The sequence below is a fragment of the Diprion similis genome, chromosome 8 (assembly GCF_021155765.1).
Source record: "Diprion similis isolate iyDipSimi1 chromosome 8, iyDipSimi1.1, whole genome shotgun sequence".
Taxonomy (NCBI): Eukaryota; Metazoa; Arthropoda; class Insecta; order Hymenoptera; family Diprionidae; genus Diprion; species Diprion similis.
The window spans coordinates 27,306,734-27,327,623 of record NC_060112.1 but is presented as its reverse complement, the minus strand read 5'-3'; the positions used below and the strand labels follow the sequence as shown (position 1 = coordinate 27,327,623).

At 39.2% G+C, this 20,890-nt stretch overlaps 1 protein-coding gene across 4 annotated transcripts in view; it reads right to left on the bottom strand.

Moving 5' to 3' along the window:
- The window catches only part of LOC124409825 (dentin sialophosphoprotein), a 65,733-nt gene that overhangs the window by 24,784 nt on the left and 20,059 nt on the right, over positions 1-20,890 (bottom strand). For all 4 annotated transcript variants that reach the window (XM_046887701.1, XM_046887702.1, XM_046887703.1 and 1 more), the window contains one exon: positions 9,729-9,765. In XM_046887701.1, coding sequence (XP_046743657.1) covers positions 9,729-9,765 — 37 coding nt within the window. The remainder of the gene's footprint in view (positions 1-9,728; positions 9,766-20,890) is intronic.

Here is a 20,890-nt window from a genome sequence, read left to right as displayed (position 1 = left end):
AGGTATTCGTAACTGAAAGGTGAACAGTAGGTAACTCGAACCAAGTACAGCAATGAAGAATGAAAGACCGCTGTCAACGATTCTTTGCCGAAATGCGGTCTATTAGTTTCTTTAGTGAGAAACCTTACACATTAAACAAACATCCCATTTTTCTACCGGAATATATTGCAGCTTTCACTTGCGCTAACGAGGAGAATAATTTTTACTTCTATATATATGCGGTTGTAGTGAAATATTTGACGAACGTTAAATTTTATGAGAATGTAATTTTGAATTTCACATGCAATGTGTGACACTAATTTAAGTAAAAATTTCTACATTTTTGGACATGACGAGGTAGTATTCGAGGAAACTAGAGCGTATCGACCACAGAGAGATGGATATGAAGGTAACGCTACACATCGCGCAAGGCGCTCTTCTCTATCGTTCTCGTTGGACTAGCAATCAATGGCAAGCCGAGTTGCGACGCAGTTTCCGCCAACTAGTAACGTTGCAGTTCATTCACAAGCGAGATGGAAATACTTGATTGTTTCATTTATTCTTGTGCCACACTTCCTTCTGCTGCATACTTATTTGACCCACTGGCGCCGCTAATTGTTGAACTAAACCAAGTGCGAAAAGATCAGGGCAGGGATACGCGGGTTGCAAGTTATACCCGAAATTACCCGGCAGTATGATTAGCCGAGTTTACCTGCTAAATAGATTTGTAATAACTTGAGTATGTATCCGAAAATAATTAATGAATTTTATCAATGCGGGTAAGTAAGGTCGAAAAAAAATAGGTATTATTACCCTAGAAATTAATAGGCACGCAAAGATACGTATAATATACGGCATTTCATTAGACTCCGAAAGGGGTGGCACTTTGTACCAACTAATGAGACTTATACGATTAATTGCAGTTTTTCTATTTGTGTATGATTTCTTCTAATTGTAAATTTAATTTGCGTAGCGAAAACTGCGATAAAATATAGAGAGTAAATTTTAATATTTTTGTTGAATTTAGTTTACGAAGACCGGCCAAGCTTTGAGCAAGCGTAGATATGTATTAAACATGGTACCAGAAAGTAAAATGTATGAGTCAATGGAAGTCGAATCCTTGTTCTTATAGGATAAACTCGAGGATAAAGTTCTTGAAAATTTAAAAAAACGATTCATGGCCCTGTTCTTTCTTACTCTTTACCAATTTTGTTATGGAAATGACAAACAATTATATTTATCTATCCATCTACAGTACTACCTCGTTATAAGAGAATTTTCCCTCCGTTCCGCTTGAATGGGTTTTATAGCTTCCCCCACTCTACCTTCGTACCTGAGGTTTCCCAACTTTGGCATGGACACGGAATTCGTAGGCATGAGTGTGATTCTCTCATAACGAGGAGTGGTGATGATTGTCGACACACTCACACACGTGCGATTCCCGAACTCTCCAGGCAGTGGTGGGGGAATGCTCAGGCGACGAATTTCTTGGTATCCTATTTCCCCGACCATCCTAACACCCTCTTATAACAAGGTAGTACTCTACTTCTATTATTTTGATTGATTATACTTTCTGTTGTAATATCAATGATGAGTTGCAGTGAGGTAAGGGATACGAATGCAGACGTATTATGTTCTCTGTTAGTTTTTCTAAAAGCGGACAGCGATAAACCGTTGCCAATTTTAACAAACACTTCTCTTTTTTCTTTTTCATCCCATCAAAAATGAGCACGAACCAACACTGAGAAACTCAGTGTTGCAACAAGTGTAAATTTACGTGTATCTACATTTTCGAAGGTGTGAATATTCTACATGTATAGTGCCCCGATCGTATGTGGCCGACTCAAGAGAATATTGTTCTTTATTTTTTTTGTTTCCAATTAAATGAATCAATACTTATCGTTGTAAAGCTGGTGGTATGTAATATTATATGCGGTACCGGCATCTTGTAATTCTTTCAGGCATAGAGTTTGTTATAAAAGTGGACACGGCAGGGGTTGTTCATTTATTGTACCTCAGTTGTATCGTATTTTGATTTATATTATATCTTTGTGCTTCCAATACACATCAACCTCATTTAAACCGCATCGTTCAATAAAGGCAAAAGTAGCTTGAAGTTCTAGATGTAACTTATGCATGATAGAGTCGCGATCGATTTATGTTGCCTTTTTTCTATGAACCTGAAAGCTCGCTATATCGATCAATTTAGATAGCAGCATTGTTAATTTAACGTAAGTTTTCAACACGCTGGGACGAATGACATAATTCTCTAAAAATTTTCAAATTTTGCATGCTAATTGCTGAGTAAAGTATTTTATGAACACAGATATACAGAGAACTTGAGTTAATTAGCTTGCTGACTCAATGACAACGTCACACAGTTCTTCGATCCTCATTCTCGAAAGCATTTAATTTGATTCTATTCAAGTCTTCGGCTACGAAAATCGTCCAACCTGTTGATATGTTTTGGTATTTTTTCAAGGATTACCCCGTACTGATTATACCGAATTCGCCGGCGAACACAAAGTTAACTTGCGATAACGCGATTGTCAATATCTAATTTCAATTCGCACGTCCACTCTATTGATTGTGTGACAAATTTTGGCGGTTTCTTATAAACCATTGACATCGCAATTATACTGGGCGTGGATGTTACAGAATTAGTATTATTGATAGAAATGTAAAAAATCTGATCTTATAACCATCCATTCGTTTGTAGAGTTAACCGTACAATAAAAGTTAGCTACGCAGGCATCGTGAATACAACTTTATCGTTGAATAACTTTTAAACGGTAAATTTTATCGAAAAAAGCATTCAGATCTTTTTTGTAGAGCGTTAAATTTCCTACAAGAAATAGCCGTTGAAGTATTTTTAGCTACATTTGTTTCAGTAGAAAAAAATTAACTGCAAAAAGTGCAAAAATCCCATGTTATTTAAATGGGAAATGTATCATGATTTAGGCACGGGTTAATTTGAATATTAAGGGCTGGTTTGGGTCTGATATTTTTGTTTATGTCATAACCTAAAAATCTGAGGGGCGTTTGCAAAACAAAACCCAGTTTGGAAAATAACGGACACCCTAATGCATATTCTAATATTAAACTATGTTGTTAGACAAGGTGGTCTCGGAGGCCACAGACAATAAGAAAATGGGGCATCTTGATCATCTGGCAAAACCAGGATAAAAGTGTGGTAATTATGTTTTAACGAATATCCATCACCGAGAAGCTAAGGGGACATCAAGTGTGACCAGCACGATTGCAGGGTGTCTACCGATCGTTCGTTTCAAAATTCCCTGTCGTGGGTATTCCAGGATTTTCCGGACTATTTTTTTTTTTTAATTTCCAGGGTACTCATAATGATATTTGTAACGAAGTTTTCACAACGAAGTGTATGTATATACATTATACATATTATATCAAACAGGCATTTATTCGATTTTTATTTTAATGGCTTATTACACTGTGAAATTCTAAGAGAATCTCGGAAACACTACAGCAGCGCCATCACGTTAGAAATTACAATACGCGATAAACTTGAATTTGAATATATTTAATATTATACATATATACATATAATGAAACTTCAAACAGTTTTTTTTAACTCGGGGGGTTACCAAAAATTCCACGTAAGATCCGAAAAATTCCCTGGATTCGAGAAGTTTCCATGGTGAACAAAAAGTTCCATAGTAATTCAGGAAGTTTAACCCTCTGGTCTACAGTATTTTCTGTTGCAATCTTCAAGTATCGAAGTCCACGTATCTCAAACACGAAAGGGGCGTAACAGCGCCTTTCTGTACGCAATTCTGAAGAAATAAAAACTCTAATACACTTTCAGTTGATGCAGAAATAAAGAAATGGCACGAAAACCACGAAAGTGCAATAGTAAGTTCGTAATTTTTGTGCCATTTCTTTATTTATGCATCAAATGGAAACGTTTTGGAGTCTTTTTGTTCAAAATTGCGTACAGAATGGCGCTGTTAAGCCCTTTTTCGTGTTTGAGATACGTGGACTTCGATATTTAGAGATATATAGTACAAGAGCTCACGACCAAAAGCCTCGGTCATCGCTTCCCGGATAAAACCATATGGTATCGTTAGATTAGGTAACCCTGAATCCGACTAGGGGGGTAGCAACCCCCAAAAATCCAGCAGGGTCGCGGGGGGTGATTTCTGCTATGAAAAAAAAAAAAAAAAACTGACCTCGGTCATCACTTCCCGTCTGATATCGAAACTGTACATAGGTTTTGTTATTTTATTACTAAAAATGCTGTTTTCAGACATTTTGCGCGCAGCGTTCGACCTGAGTGCATTTCCAAAAATGTCAAACAAAAAGCCAACCTCGGTCATCGTTTCAGAGTTCTTTTTTTTTTTTTTAATGTTCCGTATTGCTACCAATATTACTGAAATGCAGTTTTCAGACGTTTTCAACACCGCTTATTATGTTAAAGATTTCATAATAAATATTTATTTCTCATATTTCATTAATTTTTTATTTTCGTAAATTTATTTGAAAAATCCCTCAACTTCGGTTCAACGATTACGGATAACAAACCCCCTGTACCAATCCCCCCCCCCCCAACTTTTTCCCCCTTCTTTAATATTTTTCAAACCATCTTAAACCAATACAATAAGTCGATTTTTTTTATGAATTTTTACAGTAGTGTTACCCTTCAATACGTCTAAAAGCGCCTTCTTTGAAATTTTTTTACCATCGAAAAGTTGTCTGATAGAGCCCATGCTGTACTCGATTTGTCTGAAAACGTTTTTTTTATACCTGGGCAACTCATTTTATCATGTCCAACAGTTTTCAGACGGGAAGCGATGACCGAGGTCGTCTAAATTTTTTACATTTTTGAAATGCTCTCAAAATGGCTGGCGGTGAGATTTTTGTCTGAAAATGGGTTCCTACGCATTCATTGACCCTATTTTACTAAACACGATGATTTTCAGACGGGAAGTGATGACTGTGCTGTTCTTCGGTCATTTTTTTTTTTTTTTTCCTGGGCCGCCGCTGCGCTATTTTTGTCTGAAAACCGTGTTTCCGGTATCTCAGGGCTGCCATTTAACTACATTTCGAATATCAGACGGGAAGCGATGACTGAGGTTGGCTTTTTTTTGACATTTTTGAAAATGCGCTCAGGTCAGCCGCTGCTCTCAAAATGTCTGAAAATGGGTTTTTTGAGTTCAGGGTAGTCTAACCTACCGATCTTATATGGTTTAATCCGGGAAGCGATGGGCGAGAAATCTTGGTCGTGAGCTCTTGTACTAATATGTATACGTCAACGTCGAAATCGACCAGGGCGCCCCCTTAATGACCCAGGTGTAGACCAGAGGGTTAAGGGTTTTCCGGGCTAGTAGACACCCTGAATTGGTATATTTGCACTGACACATCGGTACGCCCGAGTAGTGACAGCGGACAGCGAGCAAGTACGTGTGACACAAACTTGAGTCGCGTACTCTACCGGCTGGTCATCATCACTCCATCGTACTCGTTGCAAATGTTCCCAGCCCACGTGGATTGGGAAGACGGATATTAATATTCTTATTTTCGAAGCTGGGACTACGGATATTGTCAATCGTAGGTCAAAATTTCGTACATCAATGGTTATTTACGAGGGGTTTTTCACTCAAACTCTTAGCGTACGCGTGATTTTATAATTTCGTGACTTCCGATGATTTCACGTGATATTAAATGTGATTTTCGATGATGTCATCCGGTATCTGGTATCAGATAGGATTTCGTGTGTTACTTGAAAATATTTCACGTGAATTTTTCACGATTCTGTACGACTCCACCTGATTTCCTGTGATTTTACACGATTTACACCCAATTTCTCTCTGTCTCATTTCATTCTGATTTCAACTAGTTCGTACGATTTCGAGGCAATTTCTATTTCTTATTTCATTCTGATTTCAACTGATTTCGGACGAGGGTGTACAACTGATTTCAGGAATGAATAACCCATCGGTTATTTACCAATAACACGCCTGGCTTGAGACTGACAACAAACTTTGACTTCATCTTATAATGTCACTCGGAAACGATAACATTGGGCTTTCGGGAAATCTGAAGAATTGTGCACAATTCTACGTATCTTTTTTTCATTCTTGGTTGAAGGAAACGAGGTAACCTTATTTCTACCGGCAGTAACCGGAAGTTGGTCCACTTGAAAAATTTGGATTTTACGAATTCGACGAGAAGGTGAAGCATTGTCGCAGTATTTAACTATTTATCCAGTGGTCGGCAGGTCAAGTCAAATTTACAATCTCATCCCGTTTGACGCTGAACATTGAAAGTATCGAATATCACTGAGCTTGTTTTTGACGCATAAAGACATTACACTATTTATAACGACTACTAATAATAAAACATAATACACGATGACGTACTATATTTCAAATGAAAAGTAAAGTCGAAAACAATTTCAAAGATAGTTGAAAAGAAGTATTGTGACGAAATTTTAGCGTGAAATAGAATATGCAGTCACGAAAAGCAAATTCAGATATGTGAGGTGGGCGCGATGCTCGAGGATAAATAGAATTTATTCTGTAAAAGAATTATTGTATTATACCAAGTTGTCGCCCAATTTCATCGGGCGATTGCCGGTTTTACTCAAACATGATTAAACGCGTAGTAACTACACTCGCGCACTTCTAATTTGTTTCATCACATTCCACAGTTTATGTTATAAGAAGGTTGCACTGGCAGAGATTATTTTTGATAGAAACCGCCTTTACTTTCTAATCCTGACTAATCTCACTTTGCATTAGGCCTCATTACAGACAACATTGCGGATTATCGATGTCACAGGCACGTGCGCATTACAGTTGGAAATTCACGGAACCAGTGATAAGATTCACTAACGTAATGTCGACGCGAAGGTTATCGAGTCCCAACCGATACATTGCACGCACATAATGTTATATCGAGCAAACTCTTCCGTCATACTCGGAACGCGCGGAAGTCAGTAAATTGGAACGAAATACTGGTTTCGAAGTGTAAAAACAGTGAGGCCGAAAAAGTAACGACTGGCTGAGAAGGGCAGCAGAGGCCTGCGTTATTCTGCACAAAAGCCACGAGGAGCGTTTGATGTGTACAAGGCTGGAGAGCCGTGCAGTGCGACGCACCGCGGCGCCGGCGTTTTGCTGGGCTGCGCCCCGCGCCGCTGCGCCGCGTAGATTCTCCTCTTTATCCGCTCGCTTCCTTTCTCGCTCTCGCACGCTGAACGATAAAAGGCAGATTTCATTCCAATAACTATGGCCGTTGCATGTCGTACTACAGCGGAGCATGGGGAGTTTCTTAGGCAATATCCTTGCTTCCTTTGATGCCCATCTTCGCAATTATTGGGAGAACACGGTATTAGTCCACGTCGCGTCCCTGACGTCCCTGTTATCCCTGTCCTAGGTCCGCATTGAGACGAACGTAAGACGCGTGCTGTATGACAAATGCCATTCCATACACAGTGGTAAAAGCTCTCCCAGTTATATCTAGGATCTTGGCCGATGAGAACGATCTCGGTGTGTTTATTTAAAACTGGAAACTGACAACAAGTGTGGTCCTAACAGCGAAGGGCGGGGGGGGGGGGGGGGGGGGGCGAAGGCGAGTACGCGAGGTGAACGTCGGCCATATTGACAAGCAGTTTTTGCGCATGTGTGCGCGCGCAACTACGGACGTGTTGCATATTTATAGCACGATTATATCTAGGCGATCTAGGCGTCAAACGCAGGTACGCATACATCGGTATTACTAGTCAAGATGGCTGACGGTTGATCCAAGGTTGATCCACCATCCGTCTTTCGCTGCAGCCCTGTAGGGGATGGCTCGGCCACAAGCCCGTGGTAAAGTACGTGTTCTTTTTCACGTACGCAATACGCCTGCAAACCTTGTGAGTAAGCGGGGCCAAGCTACAACAGAATGAAGCATGCGACGCGAAATCCACCAATATACCGTACTTTACCTACAGGTAATTCAAAGTAAGCATATACATTATACACATACGAGTTTGACCGAGGCTATATCGAGTGGACGGCCTGTTAGTGAACTTGAAAACAGTCGCTGGAAAGTTGTGTATCTCCAGCCTAAGGGATCGCAGTCGCAGTTGCGCCGTGAGGGAAGGTGAACGCTGCAGCAACATAGCGACATCCTGTGTAAGTGCACTGAACTTACGACACGCGATTGGCTTCGCTGACGGCCGATAAGGTCGGGTGGTCGTCAATTGTATGCTGGTAACCCACTCGGGTAGAGCTATGAACCGTGAGCAGCTAGAGTCAGTTTATCATGTAATTACGGAGCGATATGTGGCGATATGTGTAATGGTTGAATGATAAAGATTTGTCTTCGATAAGTTTTGTAGGTTCGATAGTTTTGAAAGTTTCACAAACAATTCAAACGGCTGTAGAGTTAAAAACCAATTCTTGTTTCATAATTTTATTGCAAGACGACCGCGCGTATAGAATTTATCGAATTATTACATGCAAAACTACGAAGTTTCCCTTAATAAGGCACAAATGAAAAAAAAAATGTAAAATAAAACAAAGAAAATCAAACTGAAACCACGGATGAAAATTTCGATAACGATTATTTATTTCAAATCTCCAAACCGGTGAAAAATTTAGTAGGTTCGCTCGTTTTCAATTTGCCGTGAGTATTTTTACTCAGGTTATTCTTTCCAATGCCACCATCGAAATTTTTTTTCATCACATTAGTATTGTGGAAATACTTCATTTTTCAAGATTCCACCGATACTGACTTTGATCAACAAATAGCAATGCTGAATAGAGTATTTTGGGGGAAAAAAAATTGGTTTACGAAGTTTGTGAAAAATAGTTATGCAAAAAAAAAAAAAACGAGCTATCATTGATTTAAATTGAACAATCCCACAATATTTTTTACCATTTTCAAACAGTTTGAAATAAAAATTAGAGATCGAAGCTCTTATTCATAATTCAAGTCTTTTTTGCATTCCTAAGAAAAACACCAGAGCTTACGAATGTGATACTTTAATAAATACTTGACGTGCGACGATCTGGTGATCAACTGTACAAACTCCTTAATTTCTATTCGTGAAATGTGAATTCAAGCAATTAAAAATATCTGAAAGAGATTTGATAACAGAGAATTCCAAGTGATTCAAATTCAGGAAGTCCTCACATCAAGCAACTCAGCACAGTGCAATGGTGCCTGTATGCAAAATAGTTTTCGACGGTAACCGGTTAAGGATGTACAGACGTGTAGGTCGAAATCGTCCTTGGCCAATTAAAATCATACAAATTGTTTACACTGTCATTTTAAAAACGTGTGTAAAATGTCAAAGCGATTGTCTGCACTATATTGTTATTTTACTTATAAGTTTTCGTGATATTACATTGACCCTGACAATTTCCCATAAAAAGCAATGTAAAATCACAAAACATAAAACAAATAAAACTAATATAACTCCGATATGGTTCAGACAATCGCTTGTAAATTTCACACAAGTGTTCGAACCAAAAGTAATAACATTTTTAATTTTCATTTACCTGGCACGATTTTGAACCATACGCCTGTACATCCTTAATTTCAATAAATACTGACAGATCGAAGATGGACGTAGAAAACAAATCGCAAAACATTGCACTTGTAGAAACTTTTCGCGTAACACAAACACACATCAATTATACGTTCAGAAATAATCAGCTAGCGTCGCTATCATTAATTATAATCGATCGAATTAGTGGTCAATTATAGAAATATTCATAATTACTCACTTTGTGCTGCGATCTGATGATGCTGAGCAGCTGCTCTCTGTAAAAAATGAAGCAAGGTCAGCGTCACTTTTCTCACTTTCCGTGTTACATAAGTTTATAACAGACAAAAACAAGTGAGTCTAAAATGTTATCTCGTGAAGGTGGGGGTAAGGATAAAGAATTTTCAGAGACCCAAAAATCTATTTTTTTTAGAATTTATTAATTTAAAGTCAAAATTATGAAAAGTTAAGAGGTAGAAAGGTAAAGTGTGGAAAACCAAAACATAAAATCGTTGAAAATTTTCTATACTTTTATTCATTCGTCTGATTTTATATTTTGACTTTCCGTACTTTGAATTTCCTATATTTTGACTTTCTCATATTCAAACTTTGTATGGTCTGAAAAAATTTAAAATAGATTTTCGTGTCTTTGCAAATTTGATATTGCAACCCTTCCAGTATCTGATCTTTCTTAAACATTTTTAATTTTAGCCAACTCACGAATCAAGTGAAATGAATGCCAATATGACGAGGATACTCGAAGTACAGATAGTCTATGTGGGGGTATTTCTCAATCAACATAGCCAATTGTCACGGTTCTATTTATTTGATTACAATCTTATTTGCTGATGTTGTACGGCCAAAACAAGGGGAATGCTGTTGCGGAGATTCAGATTAAGATAACGCTCGGCCAAGATCCGAATGCTTCGTTTTCTTTTAATGTGTGGACGACGGGAATTAGGATCATCGCTGCCTTTTGGAACTGCACAAAGGAGCCACTATGTCTGGTAGTTTTTCGCGGACGTGTGATAATGAGAGCGGCGAAAAGTACGAAAAGTGAACTCTAGACGAATCAAAAAAAGAACGGCTATCTGACTGTGAGACGATTTCAAAGTAATGATCAACTTTTACTGGGAGCACGTTTCGTTAACTCATGTTGCCTATGTGTGGCCACCCTGAAACCAAGAAATTAAAAATCTGAAATAACCCGGTTGGTTAATCTCCTGGTTTTTTTTAGCTTTCCGCGTCCCTGTTTTCAGAGAAAAAAGGACGTTATTGTAATCACTCCAATCATGAAAAGGTGAGTTTTCACCAAAACTCGACGTTTTGAAGTCTAAAGAATCGCCTCCAATAATTTTTAGGCGGACGTCTGTGCGCGTATGTTTACCGGATTTTGATGTTTTTGGTCTTGACCGACGCGGCTTTTCCAAACTTCAAACTAATTAGATTTTAGCATTGATCGCTTCAGCACTTTTTGAACCATATAAATAACAAAATTATAAAGAAGAAGATAAAAATGATATGTCGAGAATGCATGAATGGATTCAAATGAAATTTGGTACCATGAGGTTTTTTGCATCACTGATTACAGACCTGAAATTGCCTTTACAAAATTTGAATTCGGCATACCTATTCAATATGTTAAAAAAGAACTAAAACTATTTGCACTCTGATGGAAATTGGTACTTGAAGGTTTTTTGGGTCACTCGTCATGAATTTGACATTGGGCTTCTCAAATTCCAATCAGATAATGACATTATTATCATTATTATCAGTACTATTATTATTGATATGATTATTATTTCAGCTTGAAACGATCTTGCAAACGCGAAGTTTACTGGCTGGCTCATCCGCCCAAACTCGCTTGTTTTCGCTGGGTTATCCATAATGATTTTTCAACTCTGAATTCACCATGCCCACGCTCGGGACTTATTGAGAAAACGAAGAGTGGAGAGAATGGACTTACTGATCGTAGTAACTTTTACCGCTGTTATTAAACGCGCGACTATATTAGTATAACAAAATTTTCTGGCATAGTAACGAGGGTACCTTCTGTAGACTGCCTGGCGGCTTGGGCCTTATTTAATTACCTGCACGTCAAATTAAAGCTTTCGTTTCTACATATAGAGTGAGTCGTGCGTGATGTGCGTCACTGATCAATTATGGGACGCATCATAATTTTCCCAGTGAAAATATACATATAAGTAGACTTTAAATGATTTACATTAGGTACGCTACCCCATGCAAGGACTCGGTAGCTTTGTAAAGCGGTATTGAATAAACGTATTTACTGCATTTCCCTCGGTATGGCTGCAAATTTCCTGCTCACGTGGTTATTCAAAATTTCTTGCAACGTTGCCAACCTTCTAAACTGTGATGCAGTGGCGTTATACCGAAGACCTATCTATAGGATGAACTGCGCACGAGAGGCGCCAAAGTAAACACTGGCCAGAGGGGGCGAAGGAGCGTGTTTCGGGGCTGGCTCTGGCTCTCTTTAATGCATATAAGCCAGTGCTCGGTAGAAGAGGATAGACCGTACGTCATGATTAAAAAATTTTGTCAATTAACAGTTCCTTTAACTATGGAAAAATGTGGAAAAGCAATCAAAGTTTACGCAACTGTGAAAAAAAATCAACAGCCAACATTGATAAATTTTCAATACTGCAATGTTCACTCGAAATTGCGTGTGAAATTTTTTTTTAAAGACGCTGTTATTTCCATTAACCATTTCGACTTGGACAATTTTATGCTCAAAACGATTGTACGAGGTGATGAACATCAAACAATTCGTGTTGTCCAAAAGTTGAAAAAAAGAATATACCACGTAAATAGACACGTCTTGAGATAGGGTAGTCAAAATGGTAAGCGTTGAGATCAGAGTCTCCTTGCGTTGGCCGCACTGTGACAGATGAAACTTGGAAGCAAATTCAGGAGGTGACAGAAAATACCTTATACTATGTAAGGATAAGTATTTAAGGGAGGGTAACGGTGGGATGTGGAAGTGGTATCAGTACTATACGTAGACTAGATGGGGCAACATAGGAAATGTTTCAAATTACATTTTGCAAGATCAGACGGACACCAGATGCTTCCAGACTCCTGGAATCCAATGACCGACTTCTCGGTTTATTGTTGACACCAAGATAATCCCCATCTTTTTTGCCACTTTTGATCCAACGGAAGTACGATGACATGTTTGTAATTGAGACGCGTACGTATACAGTCTCAGTTTATGTATCTGATAAAGTTCACAGCACTTGTGACACGTTGAAACCGTTTATCAAAACTTGCGTTGAAAGGTATCAGTTAGGTTGTTACAAAAACTGCGAGGACGTTGATGCTATCACAATCGTTTCTGCAGTAGCGTTTCGCGGTATGATTGGGGTTCATAAACCAGCAGTTATTCCGCAGTACAATCACATGGCGATTTTTTTCTTATACGCGGTCGTGTAACAATAGTGCTCTGTGAATTTAAACCATACGCACTATATAATTACAGTAAACTTTTTTCTTCTCCAAGAACTTTTGTAACCTTGAAAAGGTCGCTCTTACAATCAGATCAAATTCTGTCGTCTCTACATAGCTGCGGCAGTGTCTTCAACGGGTGAACGTAAGACAAATCGATGATAAGTAGCAATGTAACGTCGGTACATACGGGCGGGTGCCTTGAAGTTGAGAGTGAGTTGAAAACAAATTGAGAGTTGAGTACGCTTATCAATTATCACTGATGTGTAGTCAACACTACCGCAGTGCTGTCATAATTTATGTAAACAGGATTGCTTCAACGTTTTATGCCTATTCTTAGAACTTTGGTCGAAGTGTACGGAGAAGAAATTTACCTTTTAGTCAAAATTGTTGTAAAAACCGTGACATATTTATTCAGCAACCTCGTGAAGTAAAAAAATTGCGCGTAGGTACGACGTGAAAGACCGATGTCACAAAGTTCGCGCCAAAATGTAACGTCACTGTTATAATATAATGTATATAAGAAAGTATATGTATTGTATATCGTGAAATAGGGAATTGACAAAAAAAAAAAATCACGGTCGATTTGCCGTTCGTTCCAGGTTCTTTAACATTGGTACACGCTTTGTTTCCTCAGGATACGTATGTACAAATGTGTACTTGCCAATGTTATGTGCTTTCTAATTCGTTTCATAAAAGTCTCAGGAAGTGTGGAAAAGCTGGTATCAAGTACCTCTGAATTTTCAAAAATTTTTTAGTATTGCATTAGGAGTTTGCGCGTAGCGTGAAAATTTTCTATAGTTTGCAATACTGTCGATAATCACTTAGGTTGGGGATACCTGTCTTATTCAATAATAATTAAACATTTCCGGCGCTGAATAATTCCGCTATTTACGCAGTCTCGCAATTAAATGGAGGCCATACGGTCATACCCCTTGGACCATTTCTAATTCCTTAGGTTTCGGAAGAGGGTTTGATAAATGGTGAGAATGTACAGTGAAAAACTGCGGAAGGTGAAATAAGTCAGGAAAACGAAATTAAAGTGAAATTTGACCCATTTGAGGTTCTGGATATAATATATTTTTATCTTCCCGTTGTCACGTCGACGGGTAAACAGCTCGGTTATTTCCATTGCAAACATCTCATTGTTGGTAACCCCAGGTTACATCGTACGACCATCGCTAAGGTGACGGTTAACAAAAAAAGCAAGGCGCAGTAAGCGTGATGTGTTTACACCGCTAAATCTAAGGACGTAGGATGCAAAAATTCGTCGTTTCTTCTCGGTTAAATTCAGGATAGTCTATAACTCCGCTTCTTGTGAAATCGCGCTGATGAACTCGTCTGTGCAAAAGTAATAAATAAAACGTCGTTCCACTCAATCAGGACAGACTTTTCTTCTTCGTCCCAATCTCGAGGGATTGAGTAGACCGATTGCTCATTTATGAGTCAAAGTATAGAATAATTCATGATAATTTCCATCATTTCAAATTTTCATGTCGGTAACAGTCTCATACCTGATTCAGATCTAGTTTAAACTCACATTGAAACTCAGTGTTTAAAGAATTTAGGTTAATTTCTCGCTTATGCTTGTTCGCTTCTTTTCGGCTCTTGGGATACTCTCCGAAATGTTCGGCAAGTACGGTCGATCAACAGTCTTGTATATCTGATGCGCTGTAGGATTACCCTACATGCCGTTCGCGGTGATTATTATAAATCTTTCGAGGGTGAATTCCCTAACGGTGGAAAGAGTGTCGCTAGCCTTGCAAGTTTATATGTTGCTGAATCTGCCTATAAACCACGTCAGTAATAAAAACGGAAAGCCAGAATTTCAGTGAGAGAATTCAAGTGTCTGAGCTACGATAGAATATAAGCACGCATTCCATTTTATATGACAAACAAACCGTTCATTACCGAATGTTTCCTCATCTTTTCCGGAAGCTCGTTCCGTATACCATGCGAAAGCCTCTGGAAGATTAAAGCACTCGCTTTAGGCAAACTAATTTTCTTTGACGAGGGTATAAAATAAATACGTGATCTATGTAAGATTTACACAGGTGGTATCCGTACCGATGTTTCATGCATGATAGCCGAATAATTAACTAATTCGGTAATTTATCGAGTAATTTTTGCACCTCTACAGAAACGACAGATGGCTGCATTTGTCACAGAGCAGTATATTACTCACGAAAACCAAGTGTGTAACGCGTATTGCATATGTGTGTACAATGTATGTATAATGGGTGCATTAACTTAGTCTTGCTACTTCCAACATTATCGCTATTTAGTGTACGGACTTGTTGCCCATTACAAGACTCGGCCTACCACTATTCTAATTGTTAACGTGATACTGTTGTCTAGTCGTTGTCGTCGTCGTGCGATTGAACAGATGTGAAACAGCTGTGTAAATGAGACTTAAGGATGTCATAACCCTCCCCCTCCCTCCTCCCCCTGTTCCGCGTTGATGCTGACAATTTCCTACGTACCTAATAGCTACAACAACTGTATTTTCATAAATACTCGTGTTACTTTGGTTTAGTAACAGCTGTGCGTACCTGGTACCCATACAGGTACTTGGTAACTCGTCAACATACGTGTTCAGACAAGTCAAAGGTAAGAAAAAATCAAAATGAATTAGGATGAGTTCTTTGACGTAGCGCAAATTGCATTTAACGTCTGAATATGTGCGATGCAATTTCAAGACGCATATACGATGAGAAAAAATACCGCCAAACGTTTCACCGTCGGTAAAATATGCCTACTGGTAATTAAATTGTAGTGGTGGAAATCTGTAACGTTTTTTCTGATCTTTATACATTGACTGCACTCAAACGGATTTTCGTTGTTATTTGATACGTTTTTTTTCCACCGCTTCGACCTTACCCTGCGAAGAGAAGAATCAGGAATTAATGTAGACCTACAGGTCTTCACGGCCTCTTACCAAAGACACAGCGAGGGTATCCCGAAACAGGTGGTTCGCGTAAGAACCACCGTGCAGTGAGTGCCCTCCTATACCGTTAAATGCAAAATTCGTCAGATAATTAATCAGACGTCCCCAGACGGATATTCTACAATACCACGATATATAGTTACGAATTGCGGAAATTAATAACCGACGACATAACTATTGATATAAGGCTTTTTTCTGAATTACCGTTTTTATCAGTCAGCCTTGTCACTATTCTTACTCTTGATAACTGGCCACCGTTTCCTTGCACACCCTGGTATTCGTTATGAGTTTTTACACTTGTATACATTAAGAATACATTCGTGACGCGCTCGAGATGGTTTGATTTTTGCGTGCATAGGTGTACCGCGGTAGAGTCGGACGAGCAAGTTTCGGTAGAATTTCCAGACTTCAAGAGTTATTCCGACGGCCGCCGAATAAATTACACACTGTTTGGATGTGCGTCACCTAGCTGACGGGCAACGAATGCTAATTGATTTACCGCATACGTATCTTAATTATACAAACGCGCATACGCGTACACGACGTATAACCGAGCATATAACATATGCCATGTAAGTTTCAAGTTGAGAAGTCAGACGCTGAGAATATTTACAATATTTTTCGACACCTGTATGTACACCTAGTTAGTAATTGATAAGAAGAAAACATTCCTGCGACGTGAAGACTTTAATTTTCGACCGAGTTGCAGCTACCGTCTCGACGTGAGCAATGCATTATACATGCAAGTTGGAAAAATTTATATTCCGATAGAGAATGTACGGAGTCGAGCATTATCGACGATGTTTAGGTGCGACCTGTGCTTTAGCCGGTTCGCACCGAATTGTAACCTGCAACGATTCGCCTGATCGTACAACACGAGCGCTCGTGATTTAGATGCGGATGTGAGTGTAGAAAAATCTAAGCTCTTAGACGTGGCGCAGAGAAATTGCGGTTTTATATGACAAATAAAACAAGAGTCAACGACGACTTCACCGGCGAAAAGTTTTCAACCATTATCGGACGGGGCACATTTTCACTACGTGAAATATGAGTATTTACACTGACAGTGACGAGTGCGAGTCCCCGCATTATCAGGCTATTGGCTATGCGCATCACCTCTTGGCTCGTGTCAGGTGGACACTTGTTAACATGTACGTACTTCCCCTATCACAAGGAGTCTTTCAACAGTTTCCTCAAGTAGCACGACATACCAGCGAACCGGTAGCCATTTTTCAATATTACAACATGTTTAATAGCACAACGGTATGCGTAGAATCGCATAACATACGTGTAAAGTCTGTGTAATATAGCATATCTGTAATATACTGTATTGGGAGCGTGCACTGTGTTCTCGTATATCACTACTACACTATACCGTGATAGAATAAAACGAGTAAATTTCTAGTAAGGCTGAGTCGGTGACTGCGTTGTTGAAATAAATGCACATGCGAGCCCCGCACTCGCCGCACTCGCCGCACTCGCGCCCGCGTATATAATATATACCGAAGCTAACGTTGGAAGCGATTTGTCATTGAACAGTTTGTAGGTTCTGCGAATGAACAAGTCACCGCGTGGAGGAGAGTGACGCTCACGATCAGCGAGTGCCGCAACGCTCGAGCGACGACTCTGAACTGGAACTGATTGCGAGTACTAGACAATTACAAACTTGCGCTGTCTCCGTCGGCTTTCCTCCCACCGCAACACGCCACGCAATACGACACGCTTCAGCTCGGTAGCACAATTCGCGGACACCTATTTAACTTAACAAACAGAAATTGTACAAGAGTCAAGGTGTGTCCTTTATTCCTTTTTTACCGTTTCGCTTCCCCAAAGGCGCGCGAAGCGAGAAGAAGAAATCAAGAATAAGCTAACAAGTGGGATATGTGCGGGAGAACGAAAAACAAGAACAAAGATTTGACGCAGAATCAGAGAGAACACCCACAGTGGACGAAAGCTGTACAGCTCACGAGTTAATTTCGAGATTCCTCCAATTGTAATAAATTCTTGGTCTAGCTTACTTTTTTTTATATCTGCAGGCCAGCTCTTACTGTGTCTTTTTCACCTAGATATCTATCTGGCACTGTTTGTACAACTGTTTAACCGCATCAATTAACGCTAGCAAGATAACGATACGCGAGGATCTTTCGTCAGTTTTGGAAGGTAGAATATGCGCTCCGTAAGCGGATAAAAAATCCGATTGGGTGTTGTAGGGACGTGTATAGCACACACACTAACAATACGCTACTTGAAAAACAATACATTCAATGGTGAAACGTAATAATTCCATTATCCGGAAAGTCGACCAATTACATTCCTACTTTCGTTAATGCTTCAGAGAGCAATATAAGTTGATGTATAGGGATATTATAAAGCAAGTAAGTATTTTCGTCGCAGATACAGGAATATCATTGAATGTGGATATTCATTGTAGGGCCATTCGACAGATACGTTCGATTCGTTTTTTTTTTTTTTTTTTTTTTTTAATTTTAATCCCCCCTCTCCTCCATTAAAGGAATGATTCGTTCACTTAAACCCCTTCAACAACACTTAATAAAGCCCCCCGGCCCGGCGTTGCCGCCCAATGATCATGTCACGTTACCCAAGACCTCCTCAAAAGCGAACGCATTAGTGGAACAACCTCCTGTCTGAATCAAGGGTGTTGGCTACGAACATGAAAGTGGGGAGAACTGGATGAAAATTACACGGGATATCAACATAGTGGACATTAATGCAAGGGAGAAAAAGAAAGTGGTTACTTTGGAAAGAAAAAAGTGTGAAATACGAGTAGCTCACTTCATCAGCACTCCGACGTCCTCTTGAGCCACAACTGCAAGTAAGGGTTGAGAAGTTACCGGCTAGAGAGGGAAGCGCACAGAGGTGAACGTGGTCGAATGTGACCAAACTGTACCGAAGATGTACCCGTCTCACGGGTTAGTTCAGACCTTAGACTACCATAAGATTCAAACAATCGGTACGGACCATTGGAGTGGTGCGGATGCGCCAAAGCAATGAGACAAGGATAGTTTACGATATACACGTGTGTACGAAAAGGTTCGTTCGTGATAACCTTTGAAATCTTGTAGGCCTTTGTGATTCATTGTCAGTTTAGCAATTTTACACAGAGTTTAGGACACAAAACGTGGCAACGCTGGTCTCAAATTCGGCAACGTTCACTCTCCTAACGGCGCGTAGCTTCTTTCTCTTGCGCCTTAGTTAGCGTCTTTCGTCTTTTTCTCATTACTCAGCAGCAGACCTTCCAATACTTTAGCACGGGCAATGCCTGGTCCAACCGGTACGGCTTCAGGACGAATTCTTATCGAGTAAATGCAGGAGAAAGAAAGCGATAATGTGCGTGTAAGGAAAGGTGGGGGTTGAGTGTATCTCGCACAAGTGATGGGTTTGTAGGGTTCGTGGTCACTTGTCAGGTAGAAAAGAAAGTTCAAGGATCTCTCCCTCTCTCTTTACACCACAATCGGATACGCACGTTCTCAATAACAAGCTATTTTTCGTCATTAAGAATAGTATATTTCTTCCGATTCGAAATGGTATCGAATAGGTCTATATAAACTACTACACTTGTAGTTGATGCAATGTGAGCAGTTAATCAATAACGTTCTTCGTAGCCCTCTCATCGAGTAAAATGCCATGCACTTGAAGCACAAATCCTCACATATCATTTTTCACAGTGAATACCGCCAAACGTACTCACAATCTAGCATAGCTTACGTATTGAATATCGCATGATGTACTTGCTGTGAGTAGTGTGTAGGGAATCACTGCACTAAGAATTTTTCAAATGAGCGATAAAAAAAAATATACATAATATTTACGCCTACGTATACACGAATGCAGGTAGATACGCAAATAAATTATCGTTGGGAATTAATCACGCCTATATTTGAGCGACGCTATTTCGAGTCTTTATTAATTGCCAATTGAATCACTAATGGTCGGTTGGCGGCCACTCAAGGCACTCAATTTACTAGATGCATAAAGTAATCCTTGACTTATAATATTCTAGTATTAGCTAATTTTAATATCACGTAAACAAGTTTATATAAGTTTAAAATTCAGTGAGTCGTAAGGTACTTGGAGCTTTAATTTATGATTTACCTGGTAAGGCAGGAACGTCTGTCGGACAGTTTAACATTTTCATGAAATACATATAGGGGTCAATTATACATGTAATGTCATGCATGGCTGTGAGAATCACTTGATTCTATTGGTCTCTCCGCGTATGATATAAGAAACCAGTGTCAAAATTTCACATAGATACAGAATTCATTGCGTTGATTGCACCAATGGCCTTGTCACTATAAACAATTGTGGAAAACCTAGCGATATTGTTTATATGAATCACGTAATTTTTAGTGTGTATGTCGACTCTGCTTTATTTCGTTGTTGCGCACCAATCAAAAAAAAAATTGGCCCTGGCAACAAAATTTCAGGGTTAATATTACATCCGATCAAACATTATCTTCACACAATCAAAAAGTTTAGTCGATTCTGTAGTTCACAGAAAGTAAAATGTTTTAGTAACGTCTAAGAAAAGGTTTGGCACCATAATAATACCATAGATTCTGTTGCGATTGCGAAATCAGATCTACACAGTGAAATCATTTCCTAAAGCTTAAAAAATGATTGTTCAATTTTTGTAACTTGACTTATTATGATTTGATTGAAATTTGTGCTACGTAAATTATTTGCCACATCAAACAATGGCAAAAAAGTAGCCACTGTGAATTGACGGACTGATTCGATGGTATTAGACCACGAATGATTTGATTCTGCTGATTAAGTATTTTGCCACTGCGACAAACAATTGCGTAGACTTACGATGTAACATATTTGATAACGGTAATCGATCAGTAGCTCTCATGATCGAATCTCAAATTTCGTAAATCTTTCGAATCTCCATCCACTGAATAGATTTAGTAAACTATGTGAACCGATTTAGTTGAATCTATCAGGGTGTATCCAATATTTTGACA